Here is a 21,787-nt window from a genome sequence, read left to right as displayed (position 1 = left end):
TAGGGGAGGCTGGGTACTGGGGATCAACCGGCTTGGTGGGAACCTGGTCTGCTAAGCCATTTTTCAAAATAACTCTCCCCTATTTTTTTTCTAGGTCTTTGTGTCACATGCTGTCACCAACAGAGACTCCAGGTCCTGGTTAGGAGCTACTGTTATAGTTCTTGCCTTTGAAGTGGTAAAGCCTCTTCTTCCTTTCCCAAATGTACTCGTAGCCAAGATGGTGGCTGAGGCTGGGGTGAGAAGGCAGCTAGAGGGACACTAGTTCAATGCCTGCTGAATACTGGGCCCCAACGCCCCTGCTCAGTTGTAGAGGGATTTCTCTGTCATGTCTTCTATCTTTGGACTGACTTCCTGACCACCCTTTTTGGCCCCAGGCTGGATCAAGACATCGATGACATGCAAATTATATTTTCGGAAACAAAACCTGGAAGCATGGATCACGTGATAGGCAGAATGACTGTTCCACAGGATTCTGACCGCTTGGGCACCAGCCTTAATGAGCAAGGTGAAAGTCCTGCCTGTCGGTACACATCTGGAGGAATGGGTTCGGACGTGCGGTTGGGGGCACCTCTGAGGGTTAAGAGATGCATACACAGAATTCCGGTCAGAGTTGATGGGACCAGGGGTGTTTAAATGGGAGAAGAGTTGACAGAGGAAGAACCCAACAAGTGTATTTACCGATTTTAGGGGCTGGCATATAAAAGAGGGATTACAGATTACCAGTGGGTGATAGTTAAAGGGAACAGGTTGTAAGTCAGCTGAGGAACGCATTTCCACAGACAGAATGGGCTTTTAAGGGACTGAGCTCTTGGTCACTGCAAGAGTTCAATAAGGACTGTCGACAATGAAAGGAAGGATGGGCCCGAAAGAATAAAATCTCCTTCATTCGATCTGACAGGTCTAGAATTGCACACTCGCTGTGCATGCATAGTTTCCAGATAATGCTGTTGTTTTCTCTTTAGATTTGATACTTCTTAAAAGTATTTGCTTCTGTAGAGAAAACTTTGATACTCCTTAAAGTATTTATTTGCTTTTATAAAGAGAGTGGCTTCAGGTAATAGGAGAAAATAAATCACACAGCCAAATACACCAAGTTATTACACCTATAAAAGGAAACCTTAACATTTACACATGAAATATCTTACCATTTATTATAATTGTGTACATTAATGAGTTAAGCAAGTATGATTAAAAATTCTAGGCAAATAAAAAGAAGCGAAAGAATTCTGTGCCATTTAAACATGAAAGAGACTTTTTCAGATTGGAGTCAATATCTTGCATGTTGGTTCTAAAACTCTCTTAAAGGCAGAGTGTATCTAGAAGGCAGGGAAGCCAGCCTATCTTGCACCTCTTGATCCTGCCAAGACTCAGGGGTGCTGCCTCCCACCCAAAGGCACGACCTTTCTTTCCCTTTCACTCATTCATTCAGCACCTACGTGTCAGTCCCTACCGTCTTGAGGAAAATCAGCTCATGTTTTGTGCGAGTACATGGCCAGTTTTCCACTCCACAGCAAATCTGACGCACATCTATGGAAATAAATGGAACATTCCTCTCTGATCATTTGGCAGGAAGAAGAAGTCCACCAGCCAACGTGCACAGGGCTCAGAAACTGGAGAGAGATGGAGAGGCACTTTCTAATTAAACCAAGAGAAAACGCCCTCATTTTTCATCATAAAAACTGTCAGGTTGTCCTTTCGAGGAACTTACACAGTGATGCTGGTCCCAAAGGCAGAGGGGCCCAGTCGAACCTGAGCAGAGCATCAGCTGACTGCATGAATGGGCCTGCATCTGTCCAGCTGGCCGACAGGTATCCCTGTTCCAAGTACCTGGGGTCTCAGTAGTTGCCACTAGCATGGGACAGAGTCTGGACTGGAAAATGGGAGGTCACTGAGGGCCCTGTGCCCAGATCCGCTAGCCTACTGGAGCTTCCCCTGGGTTGACAAGCTCGTCTTTGGGAAGGTCTGTGAGTCAAATCTGTTCCCAGCTGAGAGTATTTCAGTTCAGAAGTGTTTTCATGGAAAAGGGAGGTGCGAGGGCCAGTTTGGCCCTTCTGGTATTTTATGGGGACCCAGGATGCCCAGAGGAGGGGTGCAATTCCCCAACTTCCCCTCTTTGTAGAAGTGTGCATCCGGGTGTCACCTCCGCACAGTGCTTCACATATACTCAGCATTACTGTTACTGGAGAGGGCATGGGTGCTAGAGAGCGTTACATGGGTGCGCTGTGCACAACGCAATGACCACCTCCCTGAGCCTCAACGTCCTCACTTGCAAACTGCGGAGAAGAACACCCTCTGTACACGATTAGCATGGGGATTAACGCCACCACCTTGTGATAATGCCTGGTACGCAGTAAGGCCTCAAGAGATGTTAGCTGATTTTCTCCCTTTATAATCCTGCTGGAGTCTATAGACCCTACAACTTGCTTTAGGGGACTTCTGTGTAAAGTTTAGGGATCGGACATTGAGGGCAAAGGTATTAATCAGCAAGGTTCAGACACAGATGCCCCTTTGGTCAGTAGCCTCTTAAGAATCACATCCTATAGAATTTAAACCTAACGTGTAAACTTTCTAATACACGTCCACGTGCCTGCAGCACAAAACGCAACTATACTGAAAGGTAGGTAGGTAGGAGGTCATTAAAATCTGCTATATAACTCAATCAAAAGCAACTAACTAGTTGTAAAAGTATATGGAAAGTTTAAAAAATATATATGGCAAATAGACAAGCTGAACTTTAGCCTATGTCAATCCCTAGCATTCAGCGTCTGCAATTTACCCACCAGGGATCGTCAACAGTCTTTAACCCCTCAGAAGCTTCAGGAGGCCTGCTTCTTCTGTCAAGTTCCAAAGGTACACTCAGAGCTGTGAACCAGAATGTGATTTGCTCTCTGTCCCAAGAGTCAGGATACACCGCACCCCGCGCTCTTGTCCGTGACTATCGTACCAGGCCACCTAAACTCATCAGGAAGCTGACCAGTCTGAGGGAAGCCAAAATGGAATTACAGTTCAATCCTCTTTGCTTGAGCTGGAAGTAACATAATGGATGGGAAGTGCTTTCTAAGCTCTAAAAAGCCACACACACAAGTAATTATCATAACATCATTAAGATATGCTACTGGATGTAAGCAAGTTCAACTTAAGAAGAGCAAAAACGTGAAGCAATCACATGGAGGAGAGAGGAAGTGAGGGAAGAAGAGTCAGCAACTTGGGGCTCGTGGGGACAGTCAAACTTGTCCAGGAGTTATCAGCTTCTTCTCAGCCTGGAGGAGCTAAAAGGAAATAGAAGTGTCCATGAGATTGGAAACACACAGCCGATCCAGCGAGCAGTCAGAAGCCCTTGGTGAGGGGGACTGCTCCAGGCACCGGGAGTGACAGGCCAGGTCAATGTGTCTTCTGGAGAAAAGGCGGAACAGGCTTGTGGCTGGTGGAGGGCCCGGTTGGTACCGATCCCCACTGCCTTCAAGGGAGATATTCTGCTCTGTGCTTCTGGCTGAGGACGGTCACTGGGCCCCGTGAAGCTGACACCGGGGTCGATCCCACGGGCTTTCAGCATGCAAACCTGACTTCAGGCAGAGTTCACAATGTGGCCCAGAGGCCGCCCAGGCGCCGGGACAGCACCATCATCTCCCACACACGCCTGCGTATCCTGGCCTTTACCTGCTGCTGCTACCCAGCTGTGCATCTGTTTTACTGAATACCTCGGCTGAGGCCTGATCTGATGCTATATGAGCAATGCTGGAGGCGACTCAAGGGAATGTGGCAGAGAGCCCCGGACCTGAATCTGAAGTCCTGGGTTGAGGTCCTGACTCTGCCATCTACAAGCCAGGTGTTTCCCCATGTCCTTTTCCTTTCTAGGTCTTTACTTCCTTGTTCCCAAATGAGGCTAACAACATAGGCCTGGCCAGCATTTCAGGGCAGCTAGAGGGCTTAGCTGAGGTGCTGCATGGAAGGTGCTTCTTGACAGGAAGAGACAATGACTCCTGCAACTTGGAAATGTCCATGGGGAGGGTCTTTATCTGCGCCACCTAAGACTTCAAAGTATCACAAGGCATAGGGACACAAGGACTCGGGGTCCCCTGAACATAAAGGCTAAGAGAGATAGCACTGTCCCAGGTCAAGACTCAGGGAGAGACCAGAGCACATTTCTGCCCTCTAGTAAGTTTCCAGCACCCACCTAGAAGAGCTTCTCATAGCATTTCCCACAGTGGATGGTGTCGCGGTGAATGAAGATCTGATCCAGAAGCTCACCCATCGGTTTACTGCAGATCCCACACTGAAAGAGAGAACAAGCTAGAGGTCAGCACACAAGCGAAGCAACATAAGCGAGTGGAGTGGGCAGGCTCCAAGCTGATCGCACATCCTGGACTTCGAAGCTGACGATTTAAAAATGGCTAACAGAGACCAAACCCAAACAAAAACAGAAAGAACCTAACAGGCAGAATGATCACACAGCGGTCAGGAGCCCACGTTTCAGAATTGGGCCTGGGTTTGAGCCCTAAATCCACTACTTATTAGCTAGGTGAGCTTCCATTTCCTCACCTACAGGAGGGCTTTAACTGTGACATTGAAAGTCCAAAAGAAGGTGACATGAAGGCCCGCTGAAAGGTAAAGCTATTTCAGCAGTCCAGCCGCTCCGGCGTGTCTCTCCAGCGAACGTCTAAAGGATGAGAACAGTCAGTCATCTGCAGCAGACCCTCCTGGTACGAGAAGTCAGAGTAGGGTGGCCTGCAGACAGTCTCAGCTAAGAGGAGACCAAGAGTCCCCATGTTTCTGAGACTCCAGCTGTCTCCAGGCCCAGCCTGGCTAAGGCTGCTGGCTTCCAGCTGAGAGCAGCGGAGAGTGGCCGCAAGGGTCCCCAAGTCCCTCTGCGGGTTCTCACCAAGCACCTCTCTAGTGGCTCTTTCTTCCGTTTTTCAGTTCCTGTCTCCTGGCCATTTATTTTTTGAATTTTATTTTATGTACTTTTTTATACAACAGGCTCTTATTAGTCATCCACTTTATACACTTCAGTGTATACATGTCAATCCCAATCTCCCAATTCATCACACGACCACCCCCCACTGCTTTCCCTGCTTGGTGCCCATATGTTTGTGCTCTACATCTGTGTCTCTATTTCTGCCCTGCAAACCGGTTCATCTGTACCATTTTTCTAGGTTCCACATATATGCGTTAATATACGATATTTGTTTTCCTCTTTCTGACGTAACTTCACTCTGTATGACAGTCTCTAGATTCATCCACGTCTCTACAAATGACCCAATTTCGTTCCTTTTGACGGCTGAGTAATATTCCATTGTATCTATGTACCACTTTTTCTTTATCCATTCGTCTGTCAATGGGCATTTAGGTTGCTTCCATGACCTGGCTATTATAAATAGTGCTGCAATGAACATAGGGGTGCATGTGTCTTTTTGAATTATGGTATTCTCCGGGTATATGCCCAGTAGTGGGATTGCTGGGTCATATGGTAATTCTATTTTTAGTTTTTTTTTCTTTTTTTTTTTTTTTTGCAGTATGCGGGCCTCTCACTGTTGTGGCCTCTCCCGCTGTGGAGCACAGGCTCCAGACGCGCAGGCTCAGCGGCCATGGCTCACGGGCCCAGCTGCTCTGCGGCATGTGGGATCTTCCCGGACCGGGGCACAAACCCGTGTCCCCTGCATTGGCAGGCGGACTCTCAACCACTGCGCCACCAGGAAAGCCCTATTTTTAGTTTTTTAAGGAACCTCCAATACTGGTCTCCATAGTGGCTCTATCAATTTACATCATCACCAATAGTGGAAGAGGGTTGCCTTTTCTCCACACCCTCTCCAGCATTTATTGTTTATAGATTTTTTTTTCCCGGTATGCGGGCCTCTCACTGCTGTGGCCTCTCTCGCTGCGGAGCACAGGCTCCGGACGCGCAGGCTGAGCAGTCATGGCTCACGGGCCCAGCCGCTCCGCGGCATGTGGGATCTTCCCGGACCAGGGCACGAACCCGTGTCCCCTGCACTGGCAGGCGGACTCTCAACCACTGCGCCACCAGGGAAGCCCTGTTTATAGATTTTTAATGATGGCCATTCTGACTGGTGTGAGATGATACCTCATTGTAGTTTTGATTTGCATTTCTGTAATAATTAGTGATGTTGAGCATCCTTTCATGTGTTTGTTGGCAATCTGTATGTCTTCTTTGGAGAAATGTCTATTTAGGTCTTCTGCCCATTTTTGGATTGGGTTGTTTGTTTTTTTCAATATTGAGCTGCATGAGCTGTTTATATATTTTGGAGATTAATCCTTCGTCCGTTGATTCGTTTGCAAATATTTTCTCCCATTCTGAGGGTTGTCTTTTCGTCTTGTTTATGGTTTCCTTTGTTGTGCAATAGCTTTTAAGTTTCATTAGGTCCCACTTGTTTATTTTTGTTTTTATTTCCATTTCTCTAGGAGGTGGCTCTAAAAAGATCTTGCTGTGATTTATGTCATAGAGTGTTCTTCCTATGCTTTCCTCTAAGAGTTTGATAGTGTCTGGCCTTACATTTAGGTCTTTAATCCATTTTGAGTTTAATTTTGTGTACGGTGTTAGGGAGTGCTCTAATTTCATTCTTTTACATGTAGCTGTCCAGTTTTCCCAGCACCACTTACTGAAGAGACTGTCTTTTCTCCATTGTATATCCTTGCCTCCTTTGTCATAGATTAGCTGACCATAGGTGTGTGGGTTTATCTCTGGGCCTTCTATCCTGTTCCATTGATCTGTATTTCTGTTTCTGTGCCAGTACCATATTGTCTTGATTACTGTAGCTTTGTAGTACAGTAGGAAGTCAGGGAGTCTGATTCCTCCAGCTCCGTTTTTTTCCCTCAAGACTGCTTTGGCTATTCGGGGTCTTTTGTGTCTCCATACAAATTTTAAGATTTTTTGTTCTAGTTCTGTAAAAAATGCCATTGGTAATTTGATAGGGATTGCATTGAATCTGTAGACTGCTTTGGGCAGTATGGTCATTTTCACAATATTGATTCTTCCAATCCAAGAACATGGTATATCTCTCCATGTGTTTGTATCACCTTTAATTTCTTTCATCAGTGTCTTATAATTTTCTGCATACAGGTCTTTTGTCTCCTTAGGTAGGTTTATTCCTAGGTATTTTATTCTTTTTGTTGCAATGGTAAATGGGAGTGTTTCCTTCATTTCTCTTTCAGATTTTTCATCATTAGTGTATAGGAATGCAAGAGATTTCTGTGCATTAATTTTGTCTCCTGCAACTTTACCAAATTCATTGATTAGCTCTAGTAGTTTTCTGGTGGCACCTTTAGGATTCTCTATGTATAGTATCATGTCATCTGTGAACAGTGACAGCTTTACTTCTTCTTTTCCGATTTGGATTCGTTTTATTTCTTTTTCTTCTCTGACTGCCATGGCTAGGACTTCCAAAACTATGTTGAATAATAGTGGCGAGAGTGGACATCCTTGTCTTGTTCCTGATCTCAAGAGGAAATGCTTTCAGTTTTTCACCATTGAGAAAAATGTTTGCTGTGGGTTTGTCATATATGGCCTTTATTATGTTGAGGTAGGTTCCCCCTCTATGCTCACTTTCTGGAGAGTTTCTTATCATAAATGGGTGTTGAGTTTTGTCAAAAGCTTTTTCTGCATCTATTGAGATGATCATATGGTTTTTCTTCTTCAATTTGTTGATATGGTGTATCACATTGGTTGATTTGTGTATACTGAACAATCCTTGCATCCCTGGGATAAATCCCACTTGATCATGGTGTATGATCCTTTTAGTCTGTTGTTGGATTCTGTTTGCTAGTATTTTGTTGAGGATTTTTGCATCTATATTCATCAGTGATATTGGTCTGTAATTTTTTTTTGGAGTATCTTTGTCTTGTTTTGGTATCAGGGTGATGGTGGCCTCATAGAATGAGTTTGGGAGTTTTCTTTCGTCTGCAATTTTTTGGAAGAGTTTGAGAAAGATGGGTGTCAGCTCTTCTCTAATTGTTTGATAGAATTCATCTGTGAAGCCATCTGGTCCTGGGCTTTTGTTTGTTGGAAGATTTTTAATCACAGTTTCATTACTTGTGAATGGTCTGTTCATATTTCCTATTTCTTCCTGGTTCAGTCTTGGAAGGTTATACCTTTCTAAGAATTTTTCCATTTCTTCCAGGTTGTCCATTTTATTGGCATAGAGTTGTCTGTAGTAATCTCTTATAATCCTTTGTATTTCTGCAGTGTCGGTTGTGATTTCTCCTTTTTCATTTCTAATTTTATTGATTTGAGTCCTCTCCCTCTTTTTCTTGATGAGTCTGGCTAATGGTTTAATAATTTTGTTTATCTTCTCAAAGGACAAGCTTTTACTTTTATCAATCTTTGCTAATGTTTTCTTTGTTTCTATTTCATTTATTTCTGCTCTGATCTTTACGATTTCTCTCTTTCTACTAACTTTGGGTTTTGTTTGTTCTTCTTTCTCTGGTTCCTTTAGGTGTAACGTTAGATTGTTTATTTGAGATTTTTCTTGTTTCTTGAGGGAGGCTTGTATAGCTATAAACTTCCCTCTCAGAACTGCTTTTGCTGCATCCCATAGGTTTTGGACCATCGTGTTTTCATTGTCATTTGTCTCTAGGTATTTTTTGATTTCCTCTTTGACTTCTTCAGTGATCTCTTGGTTATTTAGTAACGTATTGTTTAGCCTCCATGTGTTTGTGCTTTTTACGTTGTTTTCCTTGTAACTGATTTCTAATCTCATAGCGTTGTGGTCAGAAAACATGCTTGATATGATTTCAGTTTTCTTAAATTTACCGAGGCTTGATTTGTGACCCAACATGTGATCTACCCTGGAGAATGTTCCGTGTGCACTTGAGAAGAAAGTGTAATCTGCGGTTTTTGGATGGAATGTCCTATAAATATCAATTAAATCTATCTGGTCTGTTGTGTCATTTAAAGCTTGTGTTTCCTTATTAATTTTCTGTTTGGATGATCTGTCCACTGATGTTAAGTGAGGTGTTAAAGTCCCCCACTATTATGGTGTTACTGTCGATTTCCTCTTTTAGAGCTGTTAGCAGTTGCCTTACGTACGGAGGTGCTATGTTGGGTGCATATATAATTGTTATATCTTCTTCTTGGATTGATCCCTTGATCATTATGTCGTGTCCTTCCTTGTCTCTTGTAACATTCTTTATTTAAAAGTCTATTTTATCTGATATGAGTATTGCTACTCCAGCTTTCTTTTGATTTCCATTTGCCTGGAATATCTTTTTCCATCACCTCACTTTCAGTCTGTATGTGTCCCTAGGTCTGAAGTGGGTCTCTTGTAGACAGCATATATCTGGGTCTTGATTTTGTATCCATTCAGCAAGCCTGTGTCTTTTGGCTGGAACATTTAATCCATTCACATTTAAGGTAATCATCAATATGTATGGTCCTATTACCATTTTCTTAATTGTTTTGGGTTTGTTCTTACAGGTCCTTTTCTTCTCTTGTGTTTCCCACTTAGAGAAGTTCCTTTAGCATTTGTTGTAGAGCTGGTTTGGTGGTGCTGAATTCTCTTAGCTGTTGCTTGTCTGTAAAGCTTTTGATTTCTCCATCGAATCTGATGATATCCTTGCCGGGTAGAGTAATCTTGGTTGTAGGTTCTTCCCTTTCATCACTTTAAGTATATCATGCCACTCCCTTCTGGCTTGAAGAGTTTCTGCTGAGAAATCAGGTGTTAACCTTATGGGAGTTCCTTTGTATGTTATTTGTCGTTTTTCTTTGTCTTTTTCTTTAATTTTTGCCAATTTGATTACTGTGTGTCTCGGCGTGTTTCTCATTGGGTTTATCCTGTATGGGACTCTCTGCATTTCCTGGACTTGGGTGGCTATTTCCTTTCCCATATTAGGGAATTTTTTTTTCTGCTTTAAAATATACTCTTTATTTTTTCAATTATAAAAATAATACATTATCTAAACAGATAGCTTAGGAAGCACAAAAATCCACCCAGGTAAACGACAACAAAAGCCCCTCCATCCCACCAGCCTGAGATAAGCGCTGCTGGTGTCTGTGACCAAGATGCACCTGAGGCCATGCACCGTGTACAGATGATGCCTTTTAAGTCCGGGCAGAAGACAGAAGAACTCACACTAGAAGGAAGGCTGCATGCAGTAAGGTTCCAAAGTTTCTGCACGTAGAACGGTGGCCTTAAAGTCTCCTCCCCTTGACCATTTTTGATGCTGCAGAGCCCTACCCACCCGGGGACACAGGAAGAGCTCGTCCAGGCTTCCTGGGGACAGGGCTGGCCTCTGCTCCTCTCAGCCAGACGCCCATGTCCATGGTGACATGAGATGCCCCAGGGCTCCACGGGGCATAGCAGGGACCTGTGGGTAGGGACCCTGAGACTGTGGGTGCGACTGTGCATTCCAGAGCGGGCACCAGGAGACAGGGCTGGAGTCCCAGCTCTGCCGCCCACTGCCCTTGGACCAGGCAGTCTCTTGGGCCTCAGTTTCCTCGTCTATAAAATGGGAATAACGCCTACCTCATGGGCTCCTGAAGGGACTAAATAAAACATGAGAAGCAGGTGACAGCACTGGTACATCTCAAGGGTCAATAAATGTCCAGTACCCATCGCTCCTTCCCATTAACCTGCTTCGTATCAACCCTGTGGCTCTCATTTTTTAAAAAACCATCCCTCTGAGCGCTGACCAAAGCCTGGGGGGGGGGGGTAAAGGCGAGGTTTATCATATCCAGAGCCAACCCAAGTCTAGATCCAGCCAGGCCTGCCAGATGACGAGAAGCCGTGAGCCTGGGGCCTGGACCCTGGACCAGAGAAGAGCAGCCCGGTGAGGACTCTGCCAGGGCCACGTTCATGCTGCAGAGCAGACAGGGCCCAACAAAGGACGGGCCTATGTGGAGGGGCCCCGTGGGGGGCATCGAGGCCACCCGGCAGACCTCGGGGGAAGGAAGCCCTTTCAGTGGCCAAGCTGGAACCCTCCCTGCAAAACAATGAATCCCCCATCATTGTTTTGCCCTTAATCACATTTTTAAACACTTAACATATGAACATCTGTTCCCTGACGTTTCGTCTTTGTGCGTCTGTCATCCTCAAGATGAAAGTCTGGAACCTTCTGCACTAATTTTAAAGTCGGGCTGGATGTTTAGTAATGAACAAAGCTGCTTAAATTTCCCTCTAATTCTGTCTAAGTTCTTCATGAAGTTTATCATAAGTAGGGTCATCATAAGGGAATTTCTGAATCATTCCAATCAACGATTCTAAGACCTTCATCTCTTTGCTGTCTTTCTCAGTGGCCCAGCCGTGCAGGAGACATCTCCACGCAAAAGCGAAACCTTGGTAGCACCCGATCTCAGATCCGATTTTAGCTCCATGTAACATGCCATACTGTCTTCCTTCAATCATACCCAAACTACTTCCTTCTTCATAGCCTTCCTGATAACCTTCCCCATGAAACTGGGCTTTCCATCACATCTCAGGAGACTAGCAAGGAGAAACGTCATCAGATGATCACAAAATGTACCGTGACTGTGGCGCCTGCAGTAGAATAAAGGCTCTAACTTTGAAGGCCCAGCTGTGTAACTGGCACCATCATAACCTCTCATCCGCCATCACGATGGCGTCGAACATGTCCTGACTCCCGGCCATGGCGGCAGCCAGCCCGCCCCCAACCCCACCCCCTCGAGCTCCGGCGCCACGCGCTGCGGCCGCAGACCCACGAGCCTCGGGCACGGACGCCGGGAAGTTTTTGACTCTAATGTCTTCAAGTATTTTCTCCGGTCCTTTCTCTCTCTCTTGTCCTTCTGGGACCCCTATAATGCGAATGTTGTTGCGTTTAATGTTGTTCCAGAGGTCTCTTAGGCTGTCTTCATTTCTTTTCATTCTTTTTTCTTTATTTTCTTCTGCGGCAGTGAATTCCACCATTCTGTCTTCCAGGTCACTTATCCATTCTTCTGCCTCAGTTATTCTGCTATTGATTCCTTCTAGTGTAGTTTTCATTTCAGTTACTGTAATGTTCATCTCTGTTTGTTTGTTCTTTAACTCTTCTAGGTCTTTGTTAAACATTTCTTGCATCTTCTCGATCTTTGCCTCCATTCTTTTTTCGAGATCCTGGATCATCTTCCCTATCATTATTCTGAATTCTTTTTCTGGAAGGTTGCCTATCTCCACTTCATTCAGTTGCTTTTCTGGGGTTTTATCTTGTTCCTTCATCTGGTACATAGCCCTCAGCCTTTTCATCTTGTCTGTCTTTCTGTGAATGTGGTTTCTGTCCCACAGGCTGCAGGACTGTAGTTCTTCTTGCTTCTGCTGTCTGCCCTCTGGTGGATGAGGCTATCCTCCTGGCCATTTTTTCACTGTAAATTTATCAGCCCTCTGTGATTCTAGTTACTGTAGACCAGGACTTGAACCTCAACTTAGCCAGCTAATGGTGCTGATCCATTTAGGGGGTCACCTCTGGGAACACAGGAAAAAAATCAACAATCTGGGCTTGTAACATGCCTCACACTGCGGAGAACAGGGACCCTAAAAGGTTGTTGTGATGCTGTGGCCATAAGTGTCTGCTCTTTCTTCCTAAATATAACAAAACAAACTAGTATTCCATTTTATTTATTTATTTTAGTATTTATTTATTTTTATGTTCATTTATTTATTTATTTTGGCTGCACCAGGTCTTAGTTGCGGCACGCAGGATCTTTAGTTGCGGCATGCGGACTCTTAGTTGTGGCATGTGGACTCTTAGTTGTGGCATGCGGACTCTTAGCTAAGGCATGCATGAGGGATCTAGTTCCCTGACCAGGGATTGAACCGGGGCCCCCTGCATTGGGAGCGTGGAGGCTTACCCACTGGACCAGCAGGGAAGTCCCCTACAAACTAGTATTTTAAAATGTTATGTCAATCTAACAAAGGTAAGATAAACCTACAGTTAAGGATACTGACAGACTAGTTTATACAAATGAACTTGAGCAATGGAATGGCATATCCTGGGAGGCTGCAGGGTGTAGTTGAGACAACACTGGCTCTGATATCGGAACCGGGATTTCCACCCTCGGTTCTGAGCAGCTGTGTGATCTTACGAAAATAATATCCTCTTCACCTCTGTGCTCATGGACCCCAGGGGTGGCTCTCAGGCACCCTGCCCACATTCCAAGAATTCCCCAAGAATATCAGGCCTATTTTGCCACAACTCCAAGTTCCCCAGCCCTGTGTGAGCTCCAATCAGGCAAGTTTAAAATCCCTGCCGTTCTGTGCCTCCTCCTCCCAGGCCTGCCAGCCTCCTGCCTGCCTCTTCATCCCTATTCCCTCTGTACGCACGATGGAGACCTGTTTAGCCACCTGGAAAATACCCTTGGACACCTCTTCACCTCTGACTCTGGACCCACCTCCCTCACAAAGCCTTCCTGGGACCCCAACCCACTCCAACTGCACCCTTAACCCAACACTTGGCTCTGTGAGACCAAATGTGCCCAGAGTTGCTTAGGTCTGAGACTCCCGTAATTTTGCTCTCTGTTTAACAGGGGTGCCCTGTAATTAAAGTATATAACCAAAAATTGACAAAATATTCTAGATCTCTAGAACTTACTTATCGTGGGTACCTGACACGTTGTACCCTTTGACCATCACCTCCCCATTTCCCCCTCCCCAGCCCCTGGCAACCACCCTTCTACTCTCTTCTATGAGTTTGGCTGTTTTAGATTCCTCACATAAGTGGTACTAGGTAGTATTTGTCCTTCCGTGTCTGGCTTACTTCACTTAGCACAATGTCCTCCACGTTCATCCATGTTGTTGCAAATGGCAGGATTTCCTTCTTTCTTTAAAGGCTGAATAATATCCCATTTTGTGTATATACCACATTTTATTTTTTTTAATGTATTTTTGGCTGCGTCGGGTCTTCGTTGCTGCACGCGGGCTTTCTCTAGTTGTGCAGGTGGGGGCTGCTCTTCATTGCAGTGCATGGGCTTCTCATTGCGGTGGCTTCTCTTGTCGCGGAGCACAGGCTCTAGGTGCACGGGCTTCAGTAGCTGTGGCACGTGGGCTCAGTAGTTGTGGCTCGTGGGGCTCTAGGGCACAGGCTCAGTAGTTGTGGTGCACGGGCTTAGTGGTTCCGTGGCATGTGGGACCTTCCCGGACCAAGGCTCGAACCCGTGTCCCCTGCATTGGCAGGTGGATTCTTAACCACTGCACCACCAGGGAAGTCCCTATATACCACATTTTCTTCAGCCATTCATCAGGCAACGCACAATCAGGTTGCTTCCATGTTTTGGCTACTGTTAACAATGCTGCAATGAACAGAGAATACAGACACCTCTTTGAGATCCTGATTTCAATTCCTTTGTGTATACACACAGAAGTGGGATTGCTGGATCATCTGGTAGCTCTATTTCTAATTTTTTGCCTGGCTTTGGTGTCAGGATAATGCTAACTTCATAAAATGAGTTTGGAAGTGTTCTTTCTTCCATTTCTGGAAGGGTATAAAAAGGATTGGTATTAATTTTTCTTTAAATGTTTGGTAGACTTGCCTGTGAAGACCCAGCCTTGAGTTTTTCTTTGTTGAGAGGTGTTTGGTTACTGAGTCAATCTTCTTATTTATTATTCGTCTGTTCAAGCTTCCAATTTCTTCTTGGTTCTGTCTTGGTAGGTTGTATGTTTCTAAGGATTTATCCACCTCTTCGAGGGTGTCCAATTTATTGGTATGTAATTGCTCATAATAGTTTCTATTAAGTTTTCATGTAAGTCCAGGAATCAGGGAAACAGAAAGTTCTTTGCCAAATGACATGTCACAGTCTCTCCCTGCAGCACTCCTGAGTCAATTCTGGATCCACACAGATGGAAGAGCTTCCTACCACGTGGCCTTTTGTTCCCTTCCTCCAGTGTTCTGGGCCCCTCTCTACCTCGGCCACTGCTCTGGCCAGACTCTATGTGGACAAGCAGCCTCAGCATTGCCTGGAAACTTGTTAGAGAGGCCAGTTCTCAGGTCCCACCCAGACGTACTGAGTTAGATACTGGGCTGGGGCCCAGCACTCTGTGTCTTAACAAGCCCTTCAGGGGCTGGTCAAGTGTGAGATGCACACTCCAGAGTGAGAACTGCTGCTCTAGATCTCGTTACAACCAATAAGTCATACACGCCACTGCTTGACTTCCATGTCCTCCAGCTTATTTGGCTGGCCTCTGCCACCGCTGGAACCTCCATTACTGGACCAGCTCACCGCCTCACTGTTACTGTTCCGTTGCACACAGACCAAACCCTGCCAACTCACCTGGCATAATCTCCGCCCCAGTAAATGCAACTGCCCCTGCTTCACCCTTGTGGCTGAGCCTGGCTAAGGAACAACACAGTACATGCTGACCGGTCTCCATAGGAACGAACGAGCCCTCCCTTCAAGCGGGCTCTGCACAGCCCATCCACCCTCCCTGTCTCTGAGACAACATTTCACAGACTCCCCTTTCTTCTCGAGTGTCCAACACCCCTTGCCCACCCTCACTCATAGATGATCATGTTTTCTAATCGACTGAGAAAACAGAAGTACTGAAGTTCTTCATTCTTCCACCAGCCAACTTGGGAACCTCTCTGTATGTGACGCAGAGATTTGGCCTTTCCTATTCCTGCCATGTGTCAACTGGTACCCATCTTTCTCTCCTACAGACGTACATCATGATCACCATCAACATCTCTTTCTCCTGTGTCATCAGTGTCTGCTCACTACTGTATCGCTCCCATCTGCACCAACCCATGCCTGGCACCTCTGCCCCACTGTCTGCTTGCACTGCTCCCTTACAAAGCCAACCCATCAGGAGAGTCTTCCAGGCTCACTCTGTCCATTTCCACATGAGCCCACTCCAGTCAACCTTCTATCCCCATCACTCCAGCAAAACTGCTCCAACTGAGGTCACAGACGACCACCATGCTGCAAAATTCAAGGTCAGTTCTCAGGCTTCATCCCATTTGATCTCTCAGCAACCACTGACAGGGTGACCAATGCAGTCTTTGGAGAAACTGTGTCACTTGGGGCATTGCACTCTGTGTTACTTCTCACCCTCCTCTGTGGACCCCCGCCTCTTCCCAACCTCTAAATGCTAGAAAGCCACAAGGCTCAGCGTCAGCCCCCCTCTCCACCCACTCACACCTTAGGTGATTTCATCAGGTCAGGGACGGCTCAGGGAAAAAGCATGCCCTGCGGACTCCCAGCTCCAGCCTTACCTTGGAACACAAACTCACATATCCAAACGACCATGTGAGCTCTTCACATAGCTCTCACTGAGGCATCTTCAATTTCACTCATCTCTGCCTTCCCTCTGCTCAAACCTGCTCTCCTCTAGTCCTTCCCTTCTCGGTAAAAGGTGCCACCATCCTTTCAGCTAATGGCCTGGGCCCCAAACTTTGCAATCTCCTTTGACTCCTCTCATTTTCTCATAGCCACAACCTACCAGTTCTATTTTCAAACAGTATCCCCGATCCAGGCACCATCTTGACATGTCCCCTGCCAACTCCCTAATCAAGTGACTGCTTTCTCTAGCTTGATCTACTGCAGCAGTTTCCTAACTGATCTCCCTTTTCCCATTCCTGCCCCTCTACATTCGCTCCTTCACCTAGCAGTCAGAGGGATCCTTTGAAAAGCATGAGTCAGACCCTGTCTCTCCACCACCCAAACCATCCAGTAGGTTCCAACTGCGTTCAGAATAAAACCCAAAGTCTCTCTGTGTCCTGAAAGGCCTGCATGATCCAGTTCTTAGCCATCCTTTAGACTTTATTTCCTACCACTCACCCCTCACTCATGTCATTCCAGCCATGCGAGCTAAACTACTCCATGCTGCTGCCCCAGGGCCTATGCACTTGTTGGCTGTCTGCTGGGAATAGTCTTTCCCCAGAAGAATGCTTTTGTTTCCCTCAAAGTATTAAGCACATAGTACTCCTTTTGACTTGGGAGCCCATTCAGCTCCCAGTTCTGCACAGCCTTTGAGATGGAGCACATTCATACAGAGATAAAGCCTTCTCCACACTCTCTGCACCCATAAAGGCTCCCCAGCTCTGGATGACGTTCTCAGCAACACCACTTGTCTTCCTTACCTTAAAGCAATAGTCATGGCAGCAAAGGCCGAGATGTTCCAAGGTAATCTTTGGACAGTCTCCGATCTCCTGGTTGCAGTAAGTACAGACCCCTCCACTTGTTCTGGGAAATGAAAACCAAGAATCCGCGGTCAGGCTGGTACGCAGACTATTGCTGTGACGCAGCCAGGTCCTGTGGTCTGACGCAGCCAGGCTTAGGCTGCTGCCAGGATTCACAGCCTGCCATCTTTTCCTGTGCTGTGAACTGGCCACATAGCCTTGGGCCAGACTGGACCGCAGCCCACTGTAGACCGTCACATTGTTTCCAGAAACCAGTCCCGTATCTTCACCCTACTCTCTATCGTATGTTTGGACACCACGATCTGATGCTTATTCCAGGCAGCTTGCCTGTCTCTGTCCCTCTGCCTAGCATATCTGCCTGGGGGGCTGTTCCCACCTAGAATAGGAAGACATACGTCTTCTCCTACAGGAGACACGTCTCTGTATGCTCCACCTGGCCCCTTGTCTTGATGGCCCTTCTCTTCATGCCTGGGAGCACTGAGTCCTACCTGGAGTACCACAGAGGCAGCATGGGTCCAAGGACTATCACAAAATCAGTGCAGCTGTAGAGCCTGCTGGGACCTCATACTGAAGTCCTAGACACCGACTTGTAGATTGAGTATCTCCCCAGTTCCAGGATCCCTGCCTTTGTTCCTCAAGTCACCCCCTGGTTTTCCTCCTCAGATAGAACCTGTCAAAAGTCCCTGCCTGCCTTGCTGCTGGTCCAGGGCTCAGGCTCTTGACAGTGTTGCCCTCGTCACAGCCCTGTTCCTCCCTCCTATTTTGCCACCACCAGTCCCAGCCCACAGTTAGTCAGATGGCAGAGTGGAAACACCCCTTACCTGGGAGTACTCAGGGCCCTGGGGTTTAGCCCTAGCTCTGCCACTAACTCACTGTTTTTGCCCTTTGGTCTTAGCTGGATTCAAAGGCTTTCATTGCCACAAGTGTGACACCCCGATGAGGGAAGCAGTGCCCTATGCTGTGGTGTGACACATCCCATCTGGAAATGGACCAGAAGTAGCAAAGCGGCAGACAAAAGCAAATGGACTTTCAGCGTGTAAATCTCCCTCACCTGCTTCTCCTTCTGGAGACCTGTGAGCTCCCTGGTAACACAGCAGACTTACCTCTCAGAGTATGGAGTACTGTCATGTGGGAGTTTCTTCTCCATGTTGCGTGAGTCCTCAATGCTGCTGACGCTGCAGGGAGTGTGATGGGAGAGAGAGCAGTCATGAGTGGACAATGCTTTTCTGATTAACACATGACTCTGCATGACCAGCCATCATCTGTTATGCCAAATGAACTTGGTGCCAATGAGGCATAATTCTCTGGGGGCAAAGAAGACCTGCTGTGGTGAGGAAGATGAGAAGGGGGTGGCTAGGGTTCTGGAGAACTGTCAGTTTCACGGACCAGTGGGAAAGGAGCATGGCTTTTCTCCCCACATACGGCCCTCGGTTATAATGTGACAATCGCCAGGGGCCCACTCACTGCAGGAATCAACTAAGAATGGGAACAAAAAAAACAAGGAAACATTCCAACATAATACTGTGCTGGGTTACACAGTGGAATTAGGGGTGATTTTTAATTTGTTTTTTTCCTTTTCGCGTCTTCATTTTTCAATAATATGCCTTTTTATAATAAAAGATAATGATCAAAAAAACTATTTCCAGGGAAGGGCAACTAGCTACAAGCTCTGGGATATGGCTTAGTGAAGCTGTCATGCTAACAGGAGCTGTGTGATGACCTTCTGAGGTTAAGTGACCTGCCTAACGTCATGCTTGGAGTAAGGGGTGAGCCAGAATTTCAGCCCAGCTTCTGATTTCTTTTGAGATTTAAGCTTACCTCTAAGCCTCCTGGAAGGTAAAGCAAAAGGCGAAAACACGCTGGACTACACAACTCTAAGTGCCCCATTAAACAAAATACTGGTGGGACTGGAAGAAGAAAAACCAGGAGATGGACAGAGTTCATAGAGGCACAGGTTCGATCCTTGGCTAGGGAACTAAGATCCCACATGCTGCGTGGCATGTCAAAAAAAAACCCCAAAGAAACAAACAAAAACAAAAAACCACCTCCCTGAAAAAAGCTATAGAGACAGAAAATAGTGGTGGCCAGGGGCTGTGGCTTGTGGTGCTGGGGGCGCTGCTAATGGGTCTGGGGTTCCCTTTTTGTGTGATAAAAACGTCCTGGAATTGGATGGTGGTGATGATTGCACAACATTGTAAATATACCAAAAACCACTGGACTGTACACTTTAAAGAGTGAATTTTATGATATATTAATTATATCTCAATAAAGCTACTAGGAAAAATCACTCTAAGGAGTTACAAGTGAAGAAGCTGAGGCTCATAAAGGTTGAGCGTCTTCTCCAAAATGACCCAACAAATGGGGGCTGAGCAGGCACTTGAATTTGACCCCTACGCCCATGATCATCATTCCGCAGCAGCAGTGAAAGCTGGTCTGGAGTCCCCAGAGGCCCAATCCTGAAATAAGGCCAGGATGCACCTCTCTGTTACTAAAATCCTCGCCCTAGCAGTGGGGTGATGGACGTGTCATAAAAAAAAAATCCCAGGAATACACTGTCTCAGTGTGGGTTAGTTTTCAGCTGAGGTGGCATCCGGAAGCAAGCAATGTGTGTTCAGATGAGGCAACCTGGCATGCTGGAAGGAGCGTGCGGGCTGAAGAGAGGAGCCCTGAGTTCTGGAACAGGATGGAATTAACTAGATGGTTCTTAGGGGCCTCACCAGCTCTATCATGAGTGATGCTCTCAGGATTTCACAAAAGAGAAACAAATACAGGCAGAAACGGCTGCTGCTGGAAGTGGAGTGTAGGATGAGTTAATGACAAAAGGGGAGTGCAAAGGCACCGAGTCAGGTAGAACGTCGGGAAACGCATAAATCTTGTCCGTGAGCAATTAAATCATCTACCTATTCGATAAATGATTACACAGAAGGTACTCTGGGTGAAGTACTTAATGAGGTACTGGGGATGCAGGAATGAGGACCACACAGGGCCTGGCAGGAGAAGGCCGTGACATGGAAAGATCTGGGACTTCTCACCTGCTGTAGAATGAAGACAGTGGCTTCCCGGAAGATACCTCACCAGCATTCACGTACTCCTTCATAAAGAGAATCCCTTTGCTGTAGAAAAAAAACACAGCAGAACAAAGAGGTATACTGGAAGATTCCAGGGGACTGGGCCTGACCCAAAGCAGGGGCCCAGGACAGGAAGGACCCCCATTTTGTTTGAAGGAAGTGCAGGAGCTCATGGGAATGCCTGGGCGCAGAGGCGCTGGTGCTGTAGCCCCCAGCGGGCAGCAGAAGCAGGGAACAGGAGCTGCTAGGCTGCTGAGCCCACTGTGGACTCGGGCTGAACTCAAAGCCCATGACTACAGCCTGCCGTGTGTGGATGTGAGAGCGCTAGCAAGACGCTCCCCGCAGCCAGTGGTGGGACGCTACCCTCCTGAGACCTCAGTCCAGTGGACTTTCCATTCTCCTCTCTGACCACGTTTTGTTTCCCTTCTGCCTGGGACTGAGATCACCTCTAAGCCTCATCTTACACTGTCAAATCTCCAGCAGCAGTCCAACCTCTCCCTTCCCACTCTTGGAGCTCCAGGGTGAGCTCAGGAAGTTGCCTCACCCTGGACAAGCCCCTGGCAACTTTGGGAACAAGGTCTACCTCTCGATGGGCTCACCATGACACCAAATTTGGCCCCATTTTCATGCTCTGCACTCCAGCCTGCTGGCTTGATGGCAGTAGGCGCTCCTCTGATCTCTCCTACACACACACACACACACACACACACACACACACACACACACACAGAGTTCACTCAGCCTCCTTGTAATGGCTCCCTTCCTGCACTCTAAGATGGCAGGTGAGGACAGAAGCTCAGGTGAGGCAGTGGTTATGCGCCTCTTCTCACAACAGATAACGTGAGAGAGACAGACATAGGCCCTGACCTCAAAGGGATTTCTTTGGACTTCACAAGCATGTTCCCCAAGAAACATTAGCAAGGTCCAAAGGATGGCAGAGCCCTAGGAAGTGCTACCTCAGCTTCTCACTGGGAGACTGTTCAGGCCCACACACAGTTTATATTAGGGGAACTTGGGCTACGCTCTGTGGCCCCTCGACCAATGGGCTGCTGAGAATTGGAGTAGGTACTAGAGCTAATATCAGGGAAGTAACGTGGGACAAAAGCCGAGTCCTTTAGCTCCAGGGAGGAAATAGCCCACAGAACATCTCCCAGATTGTCCCTTCTTACCTGGTTGAGTTAGACTCCAATTCACTTGGGGAGCCTGGCACGCAAACCTGAGGCTGCTCAGAGGTGGCAGTGACAGTAACAGTGACCATACAGCTCGAGGGGTTCCTCACCCTGAAAGAAGTGGAGGGAGCAGCAAGGGTGTCGACACTGAGAGCTGGTGCCTTCCAGGGTCCAGCAGGGTTATCAGGGGCTAATGCCGAGACGGCCACTTCAAAGAGTTTAAAAGAACACTGACGTTTTTTAAACAACCCTTGAAAATCACTCAGCTGTTTGTTCCTTGAGGCTCCTGAGATCAATGGGTAGAAGTACTCATTTTATAGATGAGAAAACCCAGGCTATGTGACCCAGGTTACATTGTAAGTTGGTGGCAAAACCCCAGCCTTCCAGTGTGTGCCCAGAACTATCCCTGCAGCCAAGGGCCTTGGCCCATGACTCACTTGGTTACAGCAGAGCTATGGGGCTAGCAAGGGCTTGACA

The 21,787-nt window shown here is 46.8% G+C and overlaps 1 protein-coding gene across 5 annotated transcripts in view; it reads right to left on the bottom strand.

Annotated features, from left to right (window-relative positions):
• Positions 1-710: 710 nt before the first annotated feature.
• ZNF185 (zinc finger protein 185 with LIM domain) overlaps positions 711-21,787 on the bottom strand; it is a 58,185-nt gene continuing 37,108 nt past the window's right edge. For all 5 annotated transcript variants that reach the window (XM_082864862.1, XM_082864865.1, XM_082864864.1 and 2 more), the window contains 6 exons: positions 21,311-21,421; positions 20,106-20,186; positions 18,177-18,248; positions 17,014-17,116; positions 4,175-4,273; positions 711-3,269 (listed from right to left, as the gene is read on the bottom strand). In XM_082864862.1, the coding sequence (XP_082720988.1) occupies positions 4,175-4,273; positions 17,014-17,116; positions 18,177-18,248; positions 20,106-20,186; positions 21,311-21,421 (466 nt within the window). In that variant the 3' untranslated portion in view covers positions 711-3,269. The remainder of the gene's footprint in view (positions 3,270-4,174; positions 4,274-17,013; positions 17,117-18,176; positions 18,249-20,105; positions 20,187-21,310; positions 21,422-21,787) is intronic.

The sequence above is a fragment of the Leucopleurus acutus genome (assembly GCF_964270905.1).
Source record: "Leucopleurus acutus genome assembly, chromosome: X".
NCBI lineage: Eukaryota > Metazoa > Chordata > Mammalia > Artiodactyla > Delphinidae > Leucopleurus > Leucopleurus acutus.
Note: the sequence above shows the minus strand (reverse complement) of the source record. Positions and strands in the feature narration are given on the sequence as shown.